A 23,915-nucleotide genomic window follows, 5' to 3' on the forward strand; every position below is an offset into this window, starting at 1 on the left:
GTATTATTTCCTTCAGAATCTTTTTTAGTCTTTCTGCTAAGATATCCACAATGATCTTGTAGTCGCTATTAAGTAATGAAATTGGCGGAAAGTTTTAAATCAGGGGTCGGCAAACTAAGGTTCACGGGCCAGATTCGGCCCAATTGCCCTCTGAATCTGGCCCGTGAACGGTTCTGCAATCACCGCTTGGATGGACACGATCACCATTTTTTTTCAAAAAAAAATTGGGCGCCATTTTTTTGCCCTCCCTCCCTCACTATGGTGGCCTCCCTCCTCCCTCCCTCTTCCTGGCTTCTCCCCGTCCTGGGGAGGAAGGGGGTTGGGCTTTAATAGGAAGCCTGGCGCCCGGGAAAGCTGGCCCGAAAAGGAGAGGTGCCGCTGCCGCCGGCCTCCAAGCACAGGCAGAGCAGCAGAGGCGGTAGGCAGGGCAGGGGAGAGAGAGAAGCCCCCTCCGCCGCGTGTGCGCACTCCGGCCCACCACTAAGTCAGGGGGACGGTGAACCAGCCCCCTCCAAAAAAGGTTTGCTGACCCCTGCTGTAAATCCATCCCTTGCTTAGGAATGAGCGTTATATAGGCAGCTCTCGTCACAAGTGTATTTGATTTTCCATGAACAGAATTGCCTTTAACTGTCCTGGTCTTTCCCCACAAGGAAACCAGGGCCTTCTGGTGGTTCCCTCACTGTGAGAAGCTAAGTTACAGGGAACCAAGCAGAGGGCCTTTTCGGTAGTGGTGCCCGCACTGTGGAACGCCCTCCCATCAGATGTCAAGGAAATAAACGACCATCTGACTTTTAGAAGATACCTGAAGGAAGCCCCGTTGAGGGAAGTTTTTAATGTCTGATGTTTTATTGTATTTTTTATATTTTGTTGGAAGCCACCCAGAATGGCTGGGTAAACCCAGCCAGATGGGTATGTATGTATGTATGTATGTATGTATGTATGTATGTATGTATAAATAAATTATGATGATGATGATGATGTGAGAGAGCTGCAGTAGAGGTCTTTGGCCCTTCTGAGAGCTCCCAAGCCTCCGGACCTCTGAGCCTTTGCAGAGTGCACTGTCAGCACAACAACAGTAGATGCAACTAGGAGCCAGGGGGACGTACCCAGGGCAGATTCCAGCTCCCAAAACCGTTCATTTTAAGAATTGAGCTCCACAAAAACTCAAAAGCCCAGACTTTACCTGTGCCTTCTTCTGTGCTGTGATGCCACGGCAATATTTCCGGACAAGGTTTCTTGTGCAGATCTTTCTCAGGAACTCAGATGTCTAGGTTGAGAGGGGGGGGAGTGTAATCTGTCATTTGAAGTGGGACAAGGTGAATGTTTGGGAAGGGGCCTTAACGCAGCATGCAGAAGGCCTCAGGTTCGAGTCCTGGTTTCTGGCTAGTGAAGACTTCAGCTTGAGAGAGCAGCTGCCAGTCAGAGCAGGTGGCACCAGGCAAGATGGGGATAAGGCAAGCTTTTAGCAGCGATGGGGGACCTGTGACCTTCCATGCCATATTGGGACTGCAAAGAGCACTGAATTTCAGCTCCGCAAGGCCCTTCAGCTTGGTCTCAGCCTGCCCTGAGAATGGGCAAATCTGCCAATCTTGGTTTCTCTGTTTTGCATTTTCCCAGCCACTCTCCTCTTTCCCTCCTCAGCGTGTGACATTCCTTCCAGGAAAGTCCTTGTGACAATCCCTCGGCATTTTAGTGCAAATTTCTCCCAACATATACAAGCAATTTGGCCAAAATATGTACATATCGTGTTTTCTGTTAAATATATATACATACACACATACACATCTAACATAATATGGGGTGCTATTTTCAGTGAGAGAGGCATCTTTGTGTACACCAAACTTTAGCATATGCCTATTTCCCTACATGTGCCTTGGCTTTGGAGAAGTGCGGATTCCAAAGGACAGCTGAGCTTTGGTTCAAATTCCTGCCCCTCATCAGTGCCCTCAGCTAACACGAGAAGGGCTGGATCAGACCAAAGGCCCCTCTTGCCCAGCACCTCAGAGTGGCCAGCCAGGCACTGCAGGACACCTGCAAGCAGGGCTTGAAAGGCAGCTGCCCCCCTCCCACTCTTGTTCCCCAGCAACCGGCATTCACAGGTACAGTAGCTCTGAACACGGAGGTTCTAACAGCTCTCACCTCTTGCATGATCTCTGGAGGCTTAAGCCAGCTTTTGTCCAGGACGTTCTTTGGGACGTGATCTCTGAGTTTCATAAGGTAGGTGTACTGCACAAGCCTCACAAAGTCCTTGTTATTGCGGTTCAAGGGTTGCTTCCGGTGGATGAAGCCTCTGATGTACCTACAGGAGTGGTCCATTTTACTGATAATTTCACTGTTTTAGTCTTCTTGTAAACCACTCTGAGGTTCTGCTTTGCTTTACAATTCAGCAATCCAATGTAAATTGAATGAAACAAACAAACAAACAAGCCAGCTTACTTCCGGATGGTCTGGGCTGCCCACATCCTCTTTTTGGCCAGCTTCCGGGCCAGGACTCCTCTCCAGCAGGACTCCAGTTTAATGGCTGCGAAACAGAGAGAGTCACCATGGAGGGGAAGAGGACCCTTTTGCACAAGGCCAGAGCAAGAAGAAAGAGGGGCTGCCAAGAGGGATGCGAAAGCCCTGACCTGCCCCATGATTCCTCCAAGTCAAGCTGCCACGACCACTATTTTTGGGGACTCCAAATTAAGGAAATGGGGGGAGATTGCCCAGAATGGTTAAGCTTTGTGGGGGGGATTGCCGACAATTGCTCACCCTCCTGAACACCACTGCCAATCGCATGCCTTGCCGAACCCACCAATCATCTGTCCGCTCGCCACCAGCAAACACTAAATGACCGCCCAATTGCTGCAGCAGCCAATCAACAGCAGGCCTTGCGGCTCACAGCTGCCAACAATCACCCATCCCCCTTCTGCACTATCCGTGTGCAAGACGACCCCCCATTTTTAACATATATTTCCAATTAAAAAACCATAGTCTTATACACAGAAAAATACGATCCTTTTTTCCTCATCCCAAGCCAAAGAGGGGTCATAAGTACCTGAGAGACGGAGGGACCTGAGCACTGACTCCAGTTCTCACGGGTCAGGAAGGGACAGAAGTCACTCCCTCCCAGGAGAGAGACTTTAAAAGGCTGAGCTGCCTTCCCACCATCAGGGATCCAGACTGGACTTTCTATAAAATTGACCATCCTTGTTGACTACTTGTAAGTAAACCAAACAACCACAGTGTGGCAAATAGGCTACGTTTAAATAAAAAATTCCTTCCAGTAGCACCTTAAAGACCAACTAAGTTAGTTCTTGGTATGAGCTTTCGTGTGCATGCACACTTCTTCAGATACACACTTCTGTGTATCTGAAGAAGTGTGCATGCACACGAAAGCTCATACCAAGAACTAACTTAGTTGGTCTTTAAGGTGCTACTGGAAGGAATTTTTTATTTTGACTATGGCAGACCAACACGGCTACCTATCTACTATCAGGCTACGTTTAGTCCAGCTTTAGAGCCACAGTGCTCTGGTTCATTGTGAGGTCCACTTCAACCTTCTGCCTGCTTTCCCCCTATCTTTTCTAAAAAATAAAGTTTTCTGAAGTACGTGCGAGGGCCAACATCAGGGTTTTGGAGTCCCCATGCTGGGAGGCACGGTTCAGAAACCCCTGGAGGCAGCAGCATAGCTTAGCTGCTCGGGTGCGATGCACGCATCCTGCAGCCAGGGGCAGGGCAAGCTGCCCATGGGGGTGGGGCAAGCCAAGGGAGGGTGCGCTGCGTGGAGCCTCTCCGCAGCCTCCCCATCAGCTGTAGGGCGGCTGAGGGGGTGGGCAGACGCAAGCCCCACGCTGCTCAAAAAAGCAGCGTGCAGATTGCAGGTAGTCCGCCCACCGCCTCCCCCTCAGGAGAGATGCCTGGCTCAGGCACGCTGCAGGCCCCGTGGTAGGAAGCCCAGTGCCCCCGCCTCACCTGGCTACCAGTGGCGTAGGAAGTGGGGTGCAGGAGTTATTTTTTCAAAAAAAAAGTGTTGGGAGCCCAAATTTTATTTATTTTAGAAACATATATTTTTGCCATTTTGTCACCCGCCTCAGTGATGAAACCTGGGGCAGCCCACCCCCACCGCTCCCCCCTTCCTATGCCACTGCCTGGAGGGCCAAAGGTTCCTCCCTTCCCACTTCAACATAACAGTTATCTTATAGTTTTAAATATTTTATTGTGAAGCTGCTTGTAAGTTATATCAATGAATAATAATGTCACATAATTGTGGCAGAGAACAGACAGCAGAGGGCAACAATGCGCTGTTCTTGCTGAAGACCCAAGTAAACACTGAATTAATTTCTTTGTTCAGCTGCACTATTCTGAAATCTAGGAGACAGAGAAGCTGAAGAAAGAAATTAATTCAGGAGAATAGACCTCAAGTATGTTCTCCAGTGCTCATGTCCCAGCTGAAATGGGAATCTGTAAAGGAAAGGAAAGTTACCCACCCCCTCCTTGACCCGTTTCCAATCCATCTAGGCACTAAAAGAACTTGTAACTAAGAACAGAGGCCCAAGTTTTATTTTATTAAACTGTAAGCCTGAGAGCAGGGACCACCTTGTTTCTGCTACATTCTAGCAGAGGCATAGGAAGGGGGCGCGGGAGGCGGACCCCCTGGGTGTTATCGCTGAGGGGGGTGACTCTCGGTGTGCCACCCACCCACAACGCCCGAGCCATCAATGGGGGGGGGGCGTGATAAAAAAAAATCCACGCTGGGTACCACTTGACCTTGCTACGCCTCTGCAGTCTGGGACACTTTCTAGCTGAAGAGGGGGCTAACCATTGTTTACACCAAATCAATAAATATGCAGCAATTTAATGTTCGTTAGTAACATCCAGAATTGCAGCAAGAAGCTGAATGTTAGAAACCAGCATTTGAAATAAAGACGTTTTGGGTCTCAATTCCAAATGATGCATTTTTTATTTAAAAATCCTGAATTAGTACAAAACCAAGCAAGGTCCCCCTGGGGTTTTTGCAGCCAAGATCTGCTACTTACCTGCTTCCCTCATCTTTTGGAACTCACGCTTCCCTAAGCATCCTTTGTATTTGGCTTGTATTCTGGAAACTGAAAAGGAAAAGCAACTGGGAATTAGAGAATGGTAGAGTTGGAAGGGATCCCCAAGAGTCATCTAGTCCAGCCGCCTGCAATGCAGGAACCTCAGCTAAAGAATCCATCACAGGTGGCCATCCATTGGCCGTCCTCCAAGGAAGGAGAGTCTGCCACCTTCCGCAGGAATCCAGAGCTTAAATTTCCCTGAAAATATATTTGTGAGGTGAAAGTCCACATTCCAAGTCTAGCTTTAAACCTGGGACAGGCAACCTGCTACGGCCGCTCAGATGCTGCTGGGCTCCCATCTCCCCTCCGCCCTGGCAGCCAGCGCAGACAATGGTCAGGGGCAGGATGAGAGCAGGAGTCCAGCCACTCGCTTCCCACCCCTGAAGGGCAGAAGGCTAAAATGCTTCTGGTGGGCACAAGGTTGGCTATGCCAATGCAAGGCTGAGGAGGTGAACAAAACAATTAGAATCATAGAATCATAGAATCATAGAGTTGGAAGAGACCACAAGGGCCATCAAGTCCAACCCCCTGCCAAGCAGGAAACACCATCAGAGCACTCCTGACATATGGTTGTCAAGCCTCTGCTTAAAGACCTCCAAAGTAGGAGATTCCACCACACTCCTTGGCAGCAAATTCCACTGTCGAACAGCTCTTACTGTCAGGAAGTTCTTCCTAATGTTTAGGTGGAATCTTCTTTCTTGTAGTTTGGATCCATTGCTCCGTGTCCGCTTCTCTGGAGCAGCAGAAAACAACCGTTCTCCCTCCTCTATGTGACATCCTTTTATATATTTGAACATGGCTATCATATCACCCCTTAACCTCCTCTTCTCCAGGCTAAACATGCCCAGCTCCCTTAGCCGTTCCTCATAAGGCATTGTTTCCAGGCCTTTGACCATTTTGGTTGCCCTCCTCTGGACACGTTCCAGTTTGTCAGTGTCCTTCTTGAATTGTGGTGCCCAGAACTGGACACAGTATTCCAGGTGAGGTCTGACCAGAGCAGAATACAGTGGCACTATTACTTCCCTTGATCTAGATGCTATGCTCCTATTGATGCAGCCCAGAATTGCATTGGCTTTTTTAGCTGCCGCGTCACACTGTTGGCTCATGTCAAGTTTGTGGTCAACCAAGACTCCTAGATCCTTTTCACATGTACTGCTCTCAAGCCAGGTGTCACCCATCTTGTATTTGTGCCTCTCATTTTTTTTGCCCAAGTGCAATACTTTACATTTCTCCCTGTTAAAATTCATCTTGTTTGCTTTTGCCCAGTTCTCTAATCTGTCAAGGTCGTTTTGAAGTGTGATCCTGTCCTCTGGGGTGTTAGCCACCCCTCCCAGTTTGGTGTCATCTGCAAATTTGATCAGGATGCCCTTGAGTCCATCATCCAAGTCGTTGATAAAGATGTTGAATAAGACCGGGCCCAAGACAGAACCCTGTGGCACCCCACTAGTCACTCTTCTCCAGGATGAAGAGGAACCATTGATGAGCACCCTTTGGGTTCGGTCAGTCAGCCAGTTACAAATCCACTGAGTGGTAGCATAGTCAAGACCGCATTTTACCAGCTTCTTTACAAGAATATCATGGGGCACCTTGTCAAATGCCTTGCTGAAATCAAGGTAGGCTACATCCACTGCGTTCCCTTCATCTACCAGGCTTGTAATTCTGTCAAAAAACGAGATCAGGTTAGTCTGACATGACTTATTTTTCAGAAATCCATGCTGACTGTTGGTGATCACAGCATTCCTTTCTAGGTGCTCACAGACTGTTTGCTTAATGATCTGCTCCAGAATCTTCCCTGGTATTGATGTCAGACTGACTGGGCGGTAATTATTTGGGTCCTCTCTTTTCCCCTTTTTGAAAATAGGGACAACATTTGCCCTCCTCCAGTCTGCTGGGACTTCACCTGTTCTCCAGGAATTCTCAAAGATGACTGCCAGTGGTTCTGAGATCACATCTGCCAGTTCTTTTAATACTCTTGGATGCAGTTCATCTGGCCCTGGAGACTTGAATACATCTAAACTAGCCAAGTATTCTTGTACTATCTCCTTAGTTATTCTGGGCTGTGTTTCCTTTGCTGGATCATTTGCTCCAAATTCTTCAGGTCGGGCATTGTTTTCTTTATCGGAGAAGACTGAGGCAAAGAAGGCATTGAGGAGTTCAGCCCTTTCTGTGTCCCCTGTTTGCATTTCACCATCTTCTCCTCTGAGTGACCCCACTGTTTCTTTGTTCTTCCTTTTGCTACGAACATACCCATAAAAGCCTTTTTTGTTGCTTTTAACCTCTCTAGCAAGCCTGAGTTCATTCTGTGCTTTAGCTTTTCTGACTTTGTGTCTACACGTGCTGGCTATTTGTTTGAATTCCTCTTTGGTGGTTTCCCCCCTTTTCCATTTTTTGTACACATCCTTTTTTAATCTTAACTCAGTTAAAAGTTCTTTAGATAGCCACCCTGGCTTCTTTAGGCACCTTCCATTTTCCGTCTCATTGGTATTGCCTGATGTTGTGCTTTTACTATCTCCCTCTTAACAAACTCCCAGCCATCATGAACTCCCTTTCCTTTTAGTATTACTGTCCATGGGATCTCACCCAGCACTTCCCTAAGTTTTATGAAGTCGGCTTTCTTAAAGTCAAGAAATTGAGTCCTAGTATGCTTGGCTGCTCCTTTCCGCTGTATAGTAAACTTCAGAAGAGCATGATCACTCGCGCCTAATGATCCTTCCACTTCTACCCCATTAACCAGGTCATCAACATTGGTTAGGACCAGATCTAAAATGGCTGTTCCTCTTGTTGCTTCTCCCACTTTCTGGACAATGAAGTTGTCTGCAAGGCCAGTGAGGAATCTGTTTGACCTTATGCTCTTGGCTGAGTTTGACCTCCAACAAATATCCGGGTAATTGAAGTCCCCCATTACTACTATCTCCCTTCCTTTTGCATGCTTGGCCATCTGTTCCAGGAAGGCATCATCTATGTCCTCCGTTTGGCTTGGGGATCTATAGTAAACTCCCACAATGAGGTCTCTGTTACTCTTCTCTCCCTTAATTTTGACCCAAATGCTCTCACTTTGGCTTTGAGGTTCTAAATCTTGGATTTCTTCACAGGTATACACATCCCTGACATATAACGCCACTCCTCCTCCTTTCTTGTCTGGTCTGTTTCTCCGAAATAGATTGTATCCCCCCATTATTACATTCCAATCGTGGGACTTATCCCACCAGGTTTCAGTGATGCCTATTATGTCATATTTAGTTTGCTGTACCAAGAGCTCAAGCTCATCTTGTTTATTTCCCATGCTTTGCGCATTAGTGTACAGACATTGAAGTCCATTAATCATTCCCCCGTGTCTCTTATTTAAGGATTTTTTCCTCCCACCACTAGGTCTGCGTGCTGTTTGCTCCATTTGGTCTATGACATTTGGATGATCATCTTCATCAATTGATAGACTCCTACCTTCAGGAGCACTGTCTCCCTCCCCCACATTAGTCAGTTTAAAGCCCTCCTGATGAGGTTTCTGAGATTTTGGGCAAAAACATTTCTCCCAACCGTTGTGAGGTGCAGCCCATCGCTTGCCAGAAGTCCATCTTCAAGAAACTGGAGTCCGTGATCTAAGAATCCAAACCGTTCCTGTTTACACCATTTGCGAAGCCAGCTGTTCACTTCCACTATTTTTCCCTCTCTCCCTGGGCCACGTCATTCAACTGGGAGGACAGATGAGATGACAATTTGTGCATTTAATTGCTTCAATTTCCTGCCCAGAGCCTCGTAGTCTCTTTTGATCTTCTGGAGGCTATTGCTTGCAGTGTCATTGGTTCCCACATGAACCAAGAGGAAGGGGTATTTGTCAGTGGGTTTTATGATTCCTTGCAGTCGTTCAGTTACATCTTGGATCTTAGCCCCGGGGAGACAGCACACCTCCCGAGACATCTTGTCAGGCCCACAGATCACTGCTTCTGTTCCCCTCAGTAGGGAATCCCCTATCACCACTACACGCCTCCTCTTAGGTTTGGTTGGGGTTCTTCCATGAGCTGTCCGTTCCAAGGTCGCCTGCACATTCCCTGAGGACTGACTTTGCTGCTCGTCTTCATATACCTGATTGACTGAAATGAGGGAGAGATCCTCAAATGGAGTCTGCTCTTCGTCTTCCATGCTAGGGGAGAGGACCTCAAAGCGATTGTGTATTTCTAAACAATCAGAACGAACCCTGGGCCTCCTACTTCTTTGAGTCACGTTTCTCCATATATCTGGCTCCTGTGTTGATGAACTAGCCTCCTTCTCAGGGGAGTCCCCTGTCTCCTCCTTGGTGGAGATGGTGTGCTCTGTTGCTTCCAAGAAGAGCTCCAGATCTCTAATTCTTTGGAGCGTAGCTACACGTTCCTCCAGTTGCTGGACTTTGTCTTTTAAGAGGGCAATCAACATGCAATTGCTGCAGGTAAAGCTGCCTGCAACCTTTGGCAAGATGGCAAACATTGCGCAGGAACCGCAGGCGACTGCAGCTGTTCCCTCCCCCTCCATCTTAAGAACGTCGTTGGGGTGGCTACAGCGGTCCTCCATCATAAAAAGCGTGAAGAGAGGACAAATAACTCCCCCCACAAAAAACCTAGGTCTCCCCCAACAAACGTTTGAGACTAGCGCCCCTAAATCTAAAAGATGGATCAAACTGCTGCCCTGCAAGCTCTGATAAGCTCCTCCCACAGCTAATCACCTGCCTCAACAGAAACCCTGCCCCCTCTGACCTTTGCACAGGGAGAACAGCTAATCAGCCACAAAGAAACACACACACAAGAAAACCCTTTTTGCTCCTTCTTCAACTGCTGCCCTGCTACCTCTGATAAGCTCCTCCCACAGCTAATCACCTTCCTCAACAGAAACCCTGCCCCCTCTGACCTTTGCACAGGGAGAACAGCTAATCGGCCACAAAGAAACACACACACACAATTAGTTGGTAGATAGACGAAGACTGTCACACACCATCTCCAATTTCCACAGCAGAGCAGGATGCCAGGGAGTTCCAGGCACTTAGCCGGGTCTGTGTTTCGTTTTGGACAATGAGTCCCAGCAGAGACTGTGCTGTCTTTATGATATATGGTTAATTTACACATATACGCAACCTGAGCCTATGATGGAGGTGTTCAAAGCATTAGACTCCATGAAGGTCCCATCTCTTCCACTGCTGCTGCCTCTGATTTGAACAGACACCCCCATAAATTTCTGCAGTAATCTACAAATTTCCTTTCTAAAAAATCTGCACAAAAAAATCAATTTACATATTCCATTGCAAAATACCTATCTAAACAAGGATTGTATGTCAAGGTATGTATTTCTAAACACACTTTATCCTAAAAATGCATTTTAAGTGGATTTTTGTTTATATCTTTAGCCAAGAGCTGTACTGAAAAATCCAAAGAAGTGCAAAATCTGGAGGATGTTTACATTCGAATCTGTGCAAATTAAATCAGCTCATGTAAAGCTGCAGACCAAATAAAATTCTCCTCCATTCCTAGTTGCAAAATCCTAAATTTCCTGCAGGCCATGTGAACTGCAAGGCTGTGGTCTTCTCAGATGCCGCCTAGCGCAAACCCTCACAGAAACAAGGTGGCATCAAAATATTCAGTTAAAAATGACTTTGGGGGATTTGCAAGATCAAAAGTGGGCAAATTACATACCTAGCCGATTTTTTCTGAATTCAAAGGCATCTTCTGTGGCAAACAGAGTTCTTGGGAAACGGATGAATATTTTGGTCCTAAACAAGAGAAAATCATCCAATGAGATGCAGGCGCCCAAAAATCTATCATTTGCTCTGAGGGTGGTCTCACCAAATTTAAGCACTTCCAGGAAGAGATGAGCAAAATCTGTCTGTCAGAGCTGCTTGAAGATCCTAGCTCACAGAGGATCACGCTAGCCAGCGGTCATTAAGTAAAAGTCTTTATTGAATTACAGTTTCCATTCTCACGCTGCTGCGCGCAACTCTACGCCTAGTAGCTAGGTCGGCGAAGCTCCGTCTGAGTCTCCGCCCTGTGTGCACCAACTTAATATCCTAGCCTTGCTCCACCTTTTCCTCCTGACTGTCCTCCTCTGGGTCCCTCTACCCCCCGGGGCTTCTTCCTTCCGGGATTCTTCTGACGCTGACCCAGACCCTCCTGCCTCCTTGCGCCGGGCTTTAGGACCTGGCTCTCTTTCGGGGCTGCTTACTGCGCCGCCTTCCTCTGCATTTGAACTTGGCGCGCGCGCCCAACCTTCCACTTTCCTCTCAACCGTTTCTTCGCTCCCCGATGGAGGTGTGGCCATCCCCGACTCATGTCCTCCCTCCTGTGGAGGTGTGGCCACTCCTGACTCATGTCCTCCCTCCTGTGGTGAGCTGCCAGCGCTTCCCCCCTGGCTCCCTTCCTCTTCCCTGCTTCCTGGCAGTGACGCTGGTCCCGATTTCCAGCTGCTCCCCCCTGAGTCCTCTCTGGCTCTGTCTTCCTGGGGTGCCCCCCTAGACTCCCCCCTTGCCCTCGCCACTGGTGCTCCTTTCTGTGAATCCTCTGATTCACTGGAAAGACTAGGAGATCTCGGGTCGTCGTCGTCACTCATCTTTTCTTCTGCCTCCTCCCCTTCGCTCTCTGTTTCCTCCCTTGCCCGTGCTTCTGCTCCTAAACCCCTGACATCCATCCCCCCCTCGAAGCCCCCCATTCCCCCCTCCTCTCCTTCCGGTGCTGGAGCTGGGGGCTGCAGTTGCAAAGGGACGAACGTCGGGTATCGGTCGCTTCCCGTGGCAGGCCTCCATCTGAAGTCTCCCGGGTCTTCCTCCCCGCTCTCGTCGACGACAGTCACCTCCGCTTCCATCTCTGTGCCGCCGTGCTCGAAACCAGGGTCGTCCCCGAAAACGTCCATGTCCGTCTCTCCCTCACTTCCTCCTGTCGGTGTTGCTCGTCCTGGGCCTTCCAGCCACCGTCTGCGCCACTGCTCCTCTGGCCTATCGTCCCACCAATACGAGGGTTCTGATGCAGATCCCGAGGGTGACCCCTCCGGGGAACGGACGTCTTGTGTCGGGTCCTCGTCCGAGTCGAACCCCCGGAAAGTGCTGGCCGAAAGTGTGGGCGTGAAAAGCCAGTCGTCAAAATATTCTGCTGGCATAGGTCTATGGGGAAAGAGGGCATGAAACTCGTCTTTGAGGAGAGGTTCGTCCAAGGCGTAGCCCGGCACCCAGCTGTTCGCACTGGCCGGGGTGCCCTCCTTGGCGAGAAAGTATTCTACCCCCTCTTCCCCCCATCTGGAGTCCAAAATCTCAGTGACTTCGTTGATGCGCTCCTTCTGTGCCACTTCCGCGTGCCCTGTTCTGTCTCTGACCGGACTCGGCGCTGTTCCGGGTTCCTGGAACCTGTGCGGTGCCTTGTAGGGAGTGAGCACCGATCTGTGGAATACCGGATGCATTCTGGAACCCTCCGGAAGTGCCAGTCTGAAAGCTACCGGGTTGACCTGCTCTTCGACTTGGTAGGGCCCCAGTTGCTTATGCCCTAGTTTCTTCTTGGCCAACGACCTGGCCGGCACTGCGTGGGCTGCTAACCAAACCCAGTCTCCCACGTGGAGCTCTTCTCCAACCCTTCTGTGCTTGTCCGCTTGTACCTTGTATGCGTGCTTGGCCAGCTCCAGGTGGCGCCTCAGCTGATCGTGGACCTCCTGTAGCTCCGACGCGAATGCATCTGCTGTCTGCGGCTCCCCCTCCCCCATTCTTTCCAGTCCCGGGAAGGTTCTGGGGTGCCTCCCGTTGTTGGCGAAGAACGGCGTGACCCCCGTGGACACGTGCTTCGTGTTGTTGTAGGCAAACTCGGCAAGCGGTAGGTAATCCACCCACGTCGCAGGCTGTTGATTTGCATAACATCTCAGGTACTGCTGCATGATGGCATTGACCCGCTCCGCTTGCCCGTTGGTCTGCGGGTGTCTCGCCGACGCCAGGTTGATCTTGACGTTCAGGAAGCCCATCAGCTTCTGCCAGAAATTCGAGATGAACTGCCGCCCCCGGTCGGACAGAATAGACCGTGGCAGACCATGAACCTTGAACACGTGGTCTATGAACAGTTTGGCGGTTTGCTCCGCCGTGGCCACCTTCGCACACGGAATGAAATGCGCCATCTTGGAAAACAGGTCCACCACCACCAGCACTGCCGTCTTGCCCCTTGAGCTGGGCAGATCCGTGACAAAGTCCAGCGCCACCCTTTCCCAAGGTTCGACCGGAGTTTGCAGCGGTTCCAACAGTCCGGCCGGCGGTTTGTGCACTGGTTTGGCCCTCTGGCAGGTGTCGCACCTCGCCACGTAGTCTGCGACCTCCCCTCTCATTCCAGGCCACCAGAAATCCCTGGCTACTAATTCCACCGTCTTCTCCTTGCCAAAGTGCCCGGCCGTGGGCGCGTCGTGCAGCTGCTGCAGCACCTTGGCTCGAAGTTCGTCTCCCGGCACGTAGATGGCCCCTTTTCGGATGAGCAATCCATCTCGTAGCCGGAAACCGTCGGCCGCTGCCTTGCCCCTTTGCACCTCTGCCATCTTTGCTTGTGCGAAGGAGTCCTCCTGCAACGCACGTCGCACCGCCTCTAGGTCCACGGTCGCCGCGGCGCACGCCCACACTGCTGGTGCGAAGATGTGCATGGCGGCCGCTGGCGTTGCGTCCTCCAGATACTGTGGCTTACGGGAGAGAGCGTCTGCCATGATGTTGGTGTCCCCCGGGACATACTCTATTCGGAAGTCGAAGTTTGCAAAGAACTCAGCCCAACGTATCTGCCTCTGGTTCAGGAACTGTGCCGTGCGCCAGTGCTCTAGATTCTTGTGGTCCGTGCAAACCTGCACCGTGTGCTTGGCGCCGATCAGAAAGTGCCTCCACGCCTTGAACGCTGCGTGAATGGCCAGCAACTCCCTGTCCCAGATGGTGTAGTTCTGTTCGGACTTGCTGAGCTTCCTGGAGTAAAACGCTCCCGGTCGCCACACCCCCTGCGGGTCTTTCTGCAACAGGACCGCCCCCACGGCTCTGTCCGAGGCGTCTGTCTCCACCCTCATCGGCTTGCTGGGGTTGACATGAAGCAGCTGCTCTTCCGACGCGAAGAGACGCTTGAGTGCCTGAAAGGACTGCTCCGCCTGCGCTGTCCAAACGAACTTCTTCTTCTTGGAGCTAAGCGTGTCAGTGATGGCCGCTGTCTGCATCGCGAAGCCCTTGATAAACTTGCGATAGAAGTTCGCAAAGCCGACAAACCGTTGGACCTCCTTCCGGTTGCGCGGACTCTTCCAATCCAACACCGCTCGAACCTTGGCGCTGTCCATGGCGAGCCCCTTGTCAGACAGCTTGTAGCCCAGAAAATCCACCTCCGGCACGTCAAATTGGCACTTCTCCAGCTTGGCGTAGAGCCTATGTTGCTTTAGCCTGCTCAGCACTTCCTTGACGTGTCCGTCATGCTCCTGCTGCGACTCCGAAAAGATCAGGATGTCATCTAAGAAACAGACGCACGTCTTGTAGAGAAGTCCCGCCAACACGTGATGCATAAACGCTTGAAAAACGTGGGAGCCATTTCGCAATCCAAAAGGCATAACTCTATATTCGTAGGTCCCCAGTGGCGTGAACATGGCTGTCTTCCACTCATCTCCTTCCCGCATGCGAATGAGGTTGTACGCCCCCCGCAGGTCCAACTTGGTGAACACTCTGCCCTTCCGTACCTTTGCGAGGAGGTCGTCAATACGGGGCATGGGGAAGTCCGATGGCCTAGTCAGACTGTTCAAAATCCTGTAATCCACTACCAGTCTTTTCTGGGGCGTGTCCCGCTTCTTAACAAAGAATACGGGACTGCCCCCCACTGCCCTGGACTCCCGGATGAAGCCGCGTTGCAAGTTATGGTCAATGAACTCTTTGAGTTCCTGCAGTTCGTCCTCTGACATGGAATACAGTTTCCCTTTCGGCAGCGCCGCCCCCGGCAGCAGGTCAATTTTGCAGTCATATGGTCTGTGAGGGGGTAGCCTGTCTGCCTCCTTCTCGCAGAAAACTTCCAAAAATTCAGCGTACTTGTGTGGAATCGCTTGCAGCGTGCCTAGCAGCAGCTGTGACTCCTCTTCCTCTCCTTCCTGCCTGGGCACGATGCAGTGTTCAGCACAAAAGGAAGAGCCGAAGGTCAGCTGCCTCTGGTACCAAGCCATCGCTGGGCTGTGCTTGTCCAGCCAACTCATGCCCAATACAATGGGCGTGTCAGATAGTCGAGTGACGTTGAAGCTGATGATTTCTCTGTGATTCCCAAGTCGCATCACCATTGGTGGCGTCTGCTTCACCACTTGCCCCCCGAGCAGCTCCCTGCCATCCACCGTGACAACCTGCAGGGGCAGTGTGGCCGGCAGCAACTGCACAGCGTGCCTGTCGACAAAGTCCTGCCCTATAAAGTCCGCATTGCTGCCTGAGTCAATGGTGATTGGCACGTCCATGGTGATTCCATTGGGCAGTTGGAGAGACGCTGTGAGCCTCACTACTGGTTTGGGCGGGAGGGGGTTCACGGGCTGTAAAATCGCTGGGGACTGCGTCACTAACACGTCTGGCTGGGCCCCAGTGCCTCTTCCTCCAGCCAGACAGCCTCGTTTCCCTGCTGTGGTCCTCCTTGCTGTGTTGCTGCAGTCACCATTGCTGAGGCTGCAGTGAGCTTGTGGGGCCTCTGGGGACACTCTTTCGCCATATGCCCTGGCTCCTCACAGACGTAACACTTCCTGGTCCCTCTAGGAGGCTTCGCTTTCACTGCTGCTGGTGCTAGGGCTCTGGTTGCTGACTGAGCCCTTGCACCTCCCACCTCCATAGGTTCGGCTCCTCCTCCTGGCGGAGGCGTGGATTGCGCCCGCGCTGCTTCCCTGGGAAAGAAGGAGGGGCCCCCGGCTGGTTCGCGCCCTCCACGCCCTTCGTCCCTGTTCCACGGACGTCCTTCCAGCCTCACCCCCACTGCCAGCGCCCTCTGAACGACCTCCTGGGTGGTTCGGGGTCTCTCCCCCCTGGCGATCTCATCTTTAATCGAGTTATGCAGCCCCTCCCAAAAGAGGTCTCTTACAGGAGCCGAATCTCTGTCCCATTCCAGGGCACTGACCAAGGCGAAAAAGCGGGCATGGTACTGCCTGACGCTGGCCCTCCCTTGTCTCAGCCCATGCACCTCCTTCCGTGCAAGATCCACGTCAATACTTGATAAAAAACACCCATCCATTGCTTTAATAAAGGCATCTGCATTCTGTAGCGCCGGATCCTTATCTCTCCATAAATTGCGTAGCCATGCTCTCGCATCCCCATGCAGATGGGACATGATGAACCCCACTCTCTCTTGTTCATCTCTAAAGTCTTTATGCAGCAGTTGCAGTGCGCACAGTACGTCGGCTCTAAAGTTGGGATACTGTTGCAGGTTCCCATCGAAGTGAGAGACCAGCCCGCCTGTCCGTCTCGCCAACCCAATGCCCTCCTGCCGGGGTGTCTGCTTTGTCAGCACGTCTAACCTGACCTGGAGATCCCTGCAGGCTGCGGCTGCTTCCTCCTCCCTCTTCCTTGTGTGGAGCCAGTGTGGTGTAGTGGTTAAGAGCGGTAGTCTCCTAATCTGGGGAACCGGGTTCGTGTCTCCGCTCCTCCACATGCAGCTGCTGGGTGACCTTGGGCCAGTCACACTTCCTTGAAGTCTCTCAGCCTCACTCACCTCACAGAGTGTTTGTTGTGGGGGAGGAAGGGAAAGGAGATTGTTAGCCGCTTTGAGACTCCTTAAAGGGAGTGAAAGGCGGGATATCAAATCCAAACTCTTCTTCTTCTTCTTCTTCCTGGATGCTAGAGCCTCGGCGTTCAGTTGTGCCACCGCGTTTCTGAGTTCCTCTATCTGCTGCTCAGCCGTCATGTCGTCTGCCGTTCGTGAGCTTGCTAGTAGGCACCTGTGTCTCTCCCCTCCTCGAGGCTGTAGATGCCCACAAGTGGAGACGGAGCTTACTGTCAGAGCTGCTTGAAGATCCTAGCTCACAGAGGATCACGCTAGCCAGCGGTCATTAAGTAAAAGTCTTTATTGAATTACAGTTTCCATTCTCACGCTGCTGCGCGCAACTCTACGCCTAGTAGCTAGGTCGGCGAAGCTCCGTCTGAGTCTCCGCCCTGTGTGCACCAACTTAATATCCTAGCCTTGCTCCACCTTTTCCTCCTGACTGTCCTCCTCTGGGTCCCTCTACCCCCCGGGGCTTCTTCCTTCCGGGATTCTTCTGACGCTGACCCAGACCCTCCTGCCTCCTTGCGCCGGGCTTTAGGACCTGGCTCTCTTTCGGGGCTGCTTACTGCGCCGCCTTCCTCTGCATTTGAACTTGGCGCGCGCGCCCAACCTTCCACTTTCCTCTCAACCGTTTCTTCGCTCCCCGATGGAGGTGTGGCCATCCCCGACTCATGTCCTCCCTCCTGTGGAGGTGTGGCCACTCCTGACTCATGTCCTCCCTCCTGTGGTGAGCTGCCAGCGCTTCCCCCCTGGCTCCCTTCCTCTTCCCTGCTTCCTGGCAGTGACGCTGGTCCCGATTTCCAGCTGCTCCCCCCTGAGTCCTCTCTGGCTCTGTCTTCCTGGGGTGCCCCCCTAGACTCCCCCCTTGCCCTCGCCACTGGTGCTCCTTTCTGTGAATCCTCTGATTCACTGGAAAGACTAGGAGATCTCGGGTCGTCGTCGTCACTCATCTTTTCTTCTGCCTCCTCCCCTTCGCTCTCTGTTTCCTCCCTTGCCCGTGCTTCTGCTCCTAAACCCCTGACACTGTCCATTTCAGTTTCTCCCCATTTCCCACTTTTAAGTTCAGTTCCCCACATTTCCACATCCATTTGCAGTCCTCATGAAAACACTTCCAGATTTTTAGCACACATTTCTCCTAACAGACATTCTTCTGTAATATTTTGCCCAATGTACACATTTTTGCGAGCAATTTATCCTAATGCCTATTTGTATGTTGCTCTTACTTTCCCATTTTGTACTCTTCTGGCTTGTAGCCAATATGCTTGATTAGCTTCTCAACTCCTTTGGCAGCCGTCCCTTGCCAGTAAGGCCAGGTATCCGGACACAGGGACTTGTACCTAAAAACAAAATTATAAATAAATTCAGGGACTAAAGGAAAGTGTGTTCCAAGCAAATCTCCTGAGCCACTTCTGACCCCCCTCTCAGGAGCTGGAGTCAAGTGTACTCAAAGCAAAACACTGTATCAGTGAAGTTAACTCTTTGTTCAAAGAAGCAAAGCAGCGCAGGCCTAGTGGTGACAGCAGCCCTTGCCCCCATGAGGCATTTGCAAGGGCTGAAGGTCCCTCTTTCCCACCGCTCTCTAAGGCTCCTCACCCAGTTCCTTCCCCAGCAGCTTAAGGCTCTGTCTGCTTCTCTCTCTTTCCTAGACCATGGCGAAGGGAAACTGGTCGCAGCAAGAGGGGGAGACTCCCCGGCTTCTTCTCAACGCTGTCTCCTGGGCCCCGTCCTCTCCTGCCTCTGAGCCTGGACCGCTCTCCACCACAGACTCTTCCTGCTCACCAAACCCTGTGGCCTCTTCCAGCACCCCCTCCTGCCAGTCTGCTCCCTCTGACCCCTCATTGTCGTCCCACCCCCACTCCCCAGGCCCCAAACCTTCTTCCCTTGGGGGTCCCCAGCTGGTTCCTCCCACCACAACTCTGTGACCAACCAGTCCATGAAACCTCCCTTTACTTTGCCAATAGGGCAGTTGGTGCAGTGAAAGTAAGAATGTAATCAAAGCCTGCTGGATCAGGCCAATGTCCTACCTAGACCAGGATCCTGTTCTCACAGAGGCCAACCACATGCCTCTGTAGGAAGCCCCAAGCGGGACTGGAGCACAAGAGCAACTCTCCCCTTCTTTGGTTTCCAGCAACTGGCATTCAGAAGCCTTGCTGCCTCCAACCAGCCGTGATGCAGGCGACTCTGCCTCCAGAGTCAGAGGCAGTGATGCTTCTGAATACCAGTTGCTGGAAACAAGGGTGGGGGGAGAGCTTTGGGCCTCACCTTTGCAGAAAGTGCTCATACTTCCGACGGTAAGCGAAGCCGGCTCGCCTCACTCGCAGGTGCTCCATCAGGCCCAGGTACTTCACCTGGTGCCTTATCAAGGAGTCATCAAATTTGTCTGCAAAAGACAAAACCCACACCAAGGACAAGAGGTTGTTGCTACCAGCTGGATGAGGGCACATGTGCAAACCGGGGCGGAGGAAGGGGGTGTGGTGGGTGCAGTCTGCCCCAGGTGACAAAATGCCGGGCGGCACTCGCTGCGGGGCTTGAGCCACACGTCTCTCCTGGGAGAGACGCGGTGACTTGGGCGAACACAAGCTCCACGCTGCCCAAACAGTCCGCCCGCTGCCCCCCCCAGTTGTAGGGCGGCTGAGTGGGAGGAGGCAGGCAGACTCTAGAGGCCCTGCGGTGCACCCCGCCCTGGGCGCGTTGGCCCAGGCACCCAAGCGGCGGCTTCCTCCTCTGCTGTGTGCAAACTTTTAAGTTAGGGGGGGGAGAGAGAGAGAGAGCAGGCAACTGACCAAGGGAAGAGACTGGCCAAGCCACGAGCTCCCTTCTCCTTTTACACCATTAAAATACATATGGTTGTTGGGGGGGGGGGGTTGATTCTGGATTATGCTCTGAGTCCCTTCCAATTTTTTGGATCCCCATCCCCAGCGAGGGCTGGAGTCTAATGGAGTAGCTTGCTGAACTGATCAGACAAGTTTCTTTGTGAGACAGTGACCCAAAGTATCCCCAAAGAATAAGCAAGTTTGCAAGAGCTACAACAAAGCGACAGATGAGAAATAATAGACGGAGGTCTATATTTGTCTTTTCCAATTTTTGCCACAATGCGTGTCTTGGGACCGTATCAAAAGCTGACTTTAGATCAATAAAAGCAACATATAATTTTTGCTTCAAATTATGGATGTATTTACATAGCAGAAAGTTCAGCACAAATCACTGGTCCAATGTGGATTTCCCTCTTTGGAAACCTGCCTGGACTTCAGAGATCACCTTATTTGTATCTGCCCATTCTTCTAGTCTCCCAAGAAGGAGCCTGGCATATAGTTTGGAGGCTACATCTAACAAACTAATGGGTCTATAATTGGCAGGGTTTTTCTTATCGCCCTTTTTACATATTGGGGCTAAACTCTATGTGCACATCTACATGCGCCCCATTGTATTTTAAACTTAGAGAGGTCAATGAACACATATCTTATTTTAATGAATTGACTTTTGCACAGCTTCGAAAAGCTTTTACAGAGCTACGACTAAATACAATAAGCTCTGCTTATAGAGATGGGAGACATAGAGGCATACCAAAAAACGAACGTGTTTGCATTAGGGGATGTTCTGAAGTAGAGGACCTTATGCATTATATTTTGCACTGTCCGTTATATAATGATGCAAGAAAAAGATTTTTGGTACCTATAATGACAGGGCCCCCTGGCCAGAACCCCCTTGACATGATTTTATATCTCCTTGCAGACACAGATAAGTATGTGACCTGGCGGGTAGCACTTTTTGCAACTGCTGCTAGGAAAATTAGAGCAAATTATATAGCCAAGGTAGCCATTAACTGTAAAGGAGATGAATTTATTTGATCCTATCTATCTACCTCAGGCTATGCTCTATCTTTGTCACCAAACTCTGAGTATAAATTGCACACTGTATTAATTGATATTGTTTTTAACATTAGTGACCATGTGATGATATTAGCTTATGAATTTTATCGTTTAATGTTTTTATTTGTACATTGGGGTACTTTTATAGCTTTGTTTAGAGTATGTAATGTTTTAATAATATAAATGTTTTAAGTCTTTTTTTACCAATTCAGTATATTTTCTTTTAATTGTCAAATAATTCTGTGTACATTGCGGCAGCCTTTGGCTATGTGCAATAAAACTGACTGAGACTGAAGAAAGCGACAGTGCCCTCCAGAGGCTTTCCTTCACCCCCCTCCCCTCATCTGGCTGCTAGGTAGCAGAACAACAGCCAGAGTTGTGTGTGTCAGCTGAGCTGGAAGCAGGCTGGAAGCTGGGGACACAGAGATGCAGAGATTTGCCTGCTCTGTGCTGGATCCAAAGCTGTGAGTCTGCTGCCCCCATTCCCAGGAAACCAAAACTGGGCAAGTGGCTGGAAACCGCTAGATTCTCACCACTTGGAGACTGGGATGGTGCCTATAGTTGCCCAGGGTTCAGTTTCCTTGGAATGGAGGTTACTAGAGACTGTGCTGTCTTTAGGATATATGGTTTTATTCACACACATATATACAACCCGAGCATAAAACCAAGAGACTCACAGCATGAATACCCCAACAGATCTCACATCCCTGTTAGGTTTCTAGGGGTGACCCCTCTCAAGCCATAGCTTTGGCTTCTGCACACAGAGCAAGTGAAGCCTCTCCTTTCCAGCTTCCAGCTCCAGTCCAGGATAAAAAGAAAGACTAGCTCCTTGGCTTGTTCTTCTCCCACCCCAGGATGATGTGGCATCCAGCCAGATGACTGAGGTGGAGCCCTACGCCATTTCTGAAAGAGCATTGCAATCTGATTGTGTCCGTAGCAACACATCTGTCCTTCACCTGCTCTTTAGACATGTAAATGGAGTGTTTGGTGGCCTGGCTACGGCCACCTTCTGGGCTAATCATTGCAGCAGTCCCTACAAACTACAGTCTTGCAGGCACAAAACCACAGGATTGGTTGGGACCCAAAGAAATCATCCAAAACAACCCCTCAACCCAATAAGAATATATATTCTCCCAGAGATCCATCCTCTCGGTGGGAAAACCCAGACATGCACTCAGTTGTGCCAAGGAGGAACTGCATTTCTTACTTCTTTTAAAAGCCCCCCCCCCCGCGCCTTTCCTTATTCCAATTATAGTATTGGGCATTTTGTGGGGAAGGATAGACGTTGAAGAGGAAGGGAAGCTTGACCCTATGGTTGCATCTTAAGCTAAAAGGTTTTCTGGTTAGTAGGTCTAGAACAGGTCCCCATCACAGGAGATCTCTGCCAGCCAGACAAAGAGATTTGCATATTATTATTATTATTATTAACATAATGCACCCTTCTGCTGAGTTCCCAGAGACAACCTTACCAGCCGCTTTGTCATCATTGGGTTTAATGCATCGAATGTAGGAAGGTTCTTTCGACATGAGGATGTCTATCAAACTAGCCAGGCTGTTTTTGAACTGAGTTGCCACCTGAGCAAACAGAAAAGACTCATTCAAAACAGTTACACAGAATGTCACCTAGGAAGTACAGTTGCAAGAACAAATCATAAAAATGTAAAAATAAAAGTGTCCCCCTCCAATTAATACAGGATTGCTGGTGGGACTGTGAGTTCTGGGGACATCCTTCCATCTGTGGTGGGAACGCCCTCGGGTTTCATTACAGTGGTACCTCAGGTTACATACGCTTCAGGTTACAGACTCCGCTAACCCAGAAGTAATACCTTGAGTTAAGAACTTTGCTTCAGGATGAGAACAGAAATCGTGCTCCGGCGGTGCAGGAGCAGCAGGAGGCCCCATTAGCTAAAGTGGTGCTTCAGGTTAAGAACAGACCTCCGGAACAAATTAAGTTCTTAACCCGAGGAACCACTATATTTTGATCTCAAGCATATGAAGAAATATCTTAAACCATGTGCCCTGGCTTCCCCACAACTGTCGTCTCTCCACATATTCCAAAACAGCATGTAAGCTTGTCTCCCAAAAGAGCTTTTGACGTGGATGGTGGATGTTAGATGCCGCTGGCATTTCAAAAGCACAGCAATTAACCCCCCCCCCGGGGGTGGGGGAATCTACATTTGTCCTTATGGTATAAGAACTTAGGGACTCAGGCTATTGTAGTAAAAAATTACACATAAGCTGCGTGCCTCCAGGGAGGTGGAGGATCCAGAGCACTTTCATGTCATCTGGTTGGATTTTATTTCCTGTGCTTCAGACTCAAATGCCCCCGCATTCACCATCCATGCCACCTTGGGAAATACGGATGTCTCAGTTTATATTGGTATGTCTTTCCCTTAGTATTTATTGTCTGTTTGCACTGCACTTTTCAGTTGTTAGCAAAGGCAATAAAGGTTTTTTTTTTTTAATTAAGGCCCCCACCACCACTTTCTACAAAACTGTGGAAGTTTCAAGCTACGTCACTTGAAGCTTGCATCAAGCTCAGCCCTGACATCTAGGCCCACATGTATGGGATAAACCAGGGGTCGGCAACATTTTTGGGGCATGGGCCGGTTTGCGATCCTGCAGACACCATTTCCAGCGCTCCTTGCGACGTGGAGGAGGCGTACGCAGCTTCCCATTGGCTAGAGGAGCTTCTTGCAGCCAATGGGAAGCCGCCCAGTGTCGCGGAAGGTGGTCCCCGCTCTGCTCCACGCCAGTTTAGTGCAGCACACAGGAGCCAACCGAGTGGGAGGGGGGGGTCCATGGGCGGGTTAAACGACCCCCATGGGCAACTTCCAGCCCATGGGCCTTAGGTTGCCTATGCCTGGAATAAACTCACAGTCTCAGGCCTCCTTCGGTTGTCCAGCTCCGTCAGGTGGAAACATTCTCTGAGGATCCCATTTTTTGACCTGCACAGCACCTGGGATCAAATGAAAAGAAAGCAAAATCACTGGGAAGATCAGAGCACGGGTGGCCTATTCAAAATTTGCTGGGGGAGGGAAATGATGCAAAATTTCTAGACGTGCATGGGGCACAGGAAGCTGGAGAAAATACACCTCCTTTAAAAATCATGGACATTTTGGGGGGGGCATGGAAAATTTGCAAATTCCAAGTCAGATCTTGCTGTTAAAACGAAACATAACCCAAGCTTTGACTTTAGAAAACAAGAGGATTCCCATCAGAACATCGTGGATTCTCCTTTCAAGTCGCCAGAATTATCA

The 23,915-nt window shown here is 50.5% G+C and overlaps 1 protein-coding gene across 1 annotated transcript in view; it reads right to left on the reverse strand.

Moving 5' to 3' along the window:
• Positions 1–23,915, reverse strand: part of MYO1H (myosin IH) — an 83,068-nt gene that overhangs the window by 30,319 nt on the left and 28,834 nt on the right. Inside the window, 9 exon segments of the mRNA XM_083471012.1 lie at positions 1,184–1,267; positions 2,140–2,299; positions 2,437–2,521; positions 5,019–5,087; positions 10,733–10,809; positions 18,010–18,123; positions 19,049–19,166; positions 22,125–22,230; positions 23,534–23,614. Of these exon segments, the coding sequence (XP_083327138.1) occupies positions 1,184–1,267; positions 2,140–2,299; positions 2,437–2,521; positions 5,019–5,087; positions 10,733–10,809; positions 18,010–18,123; positions 19,049–19,166; positions 22,125–22,230; positions 23,534–23,614 (894 nt within the window).

This window comes from Podarcis liolepis (genome assembly GCF_965112155.1).
Source record: "Podarcis liolepis genome assembly, chromosome: 13".
Taxonomy (NCBI): domain Eukaryota; kingdom Metazoa; phylum Chordata; class Lepidosauria; order Squamata; family Lacertidae; genus Podarcis; species Podarcis liolepis.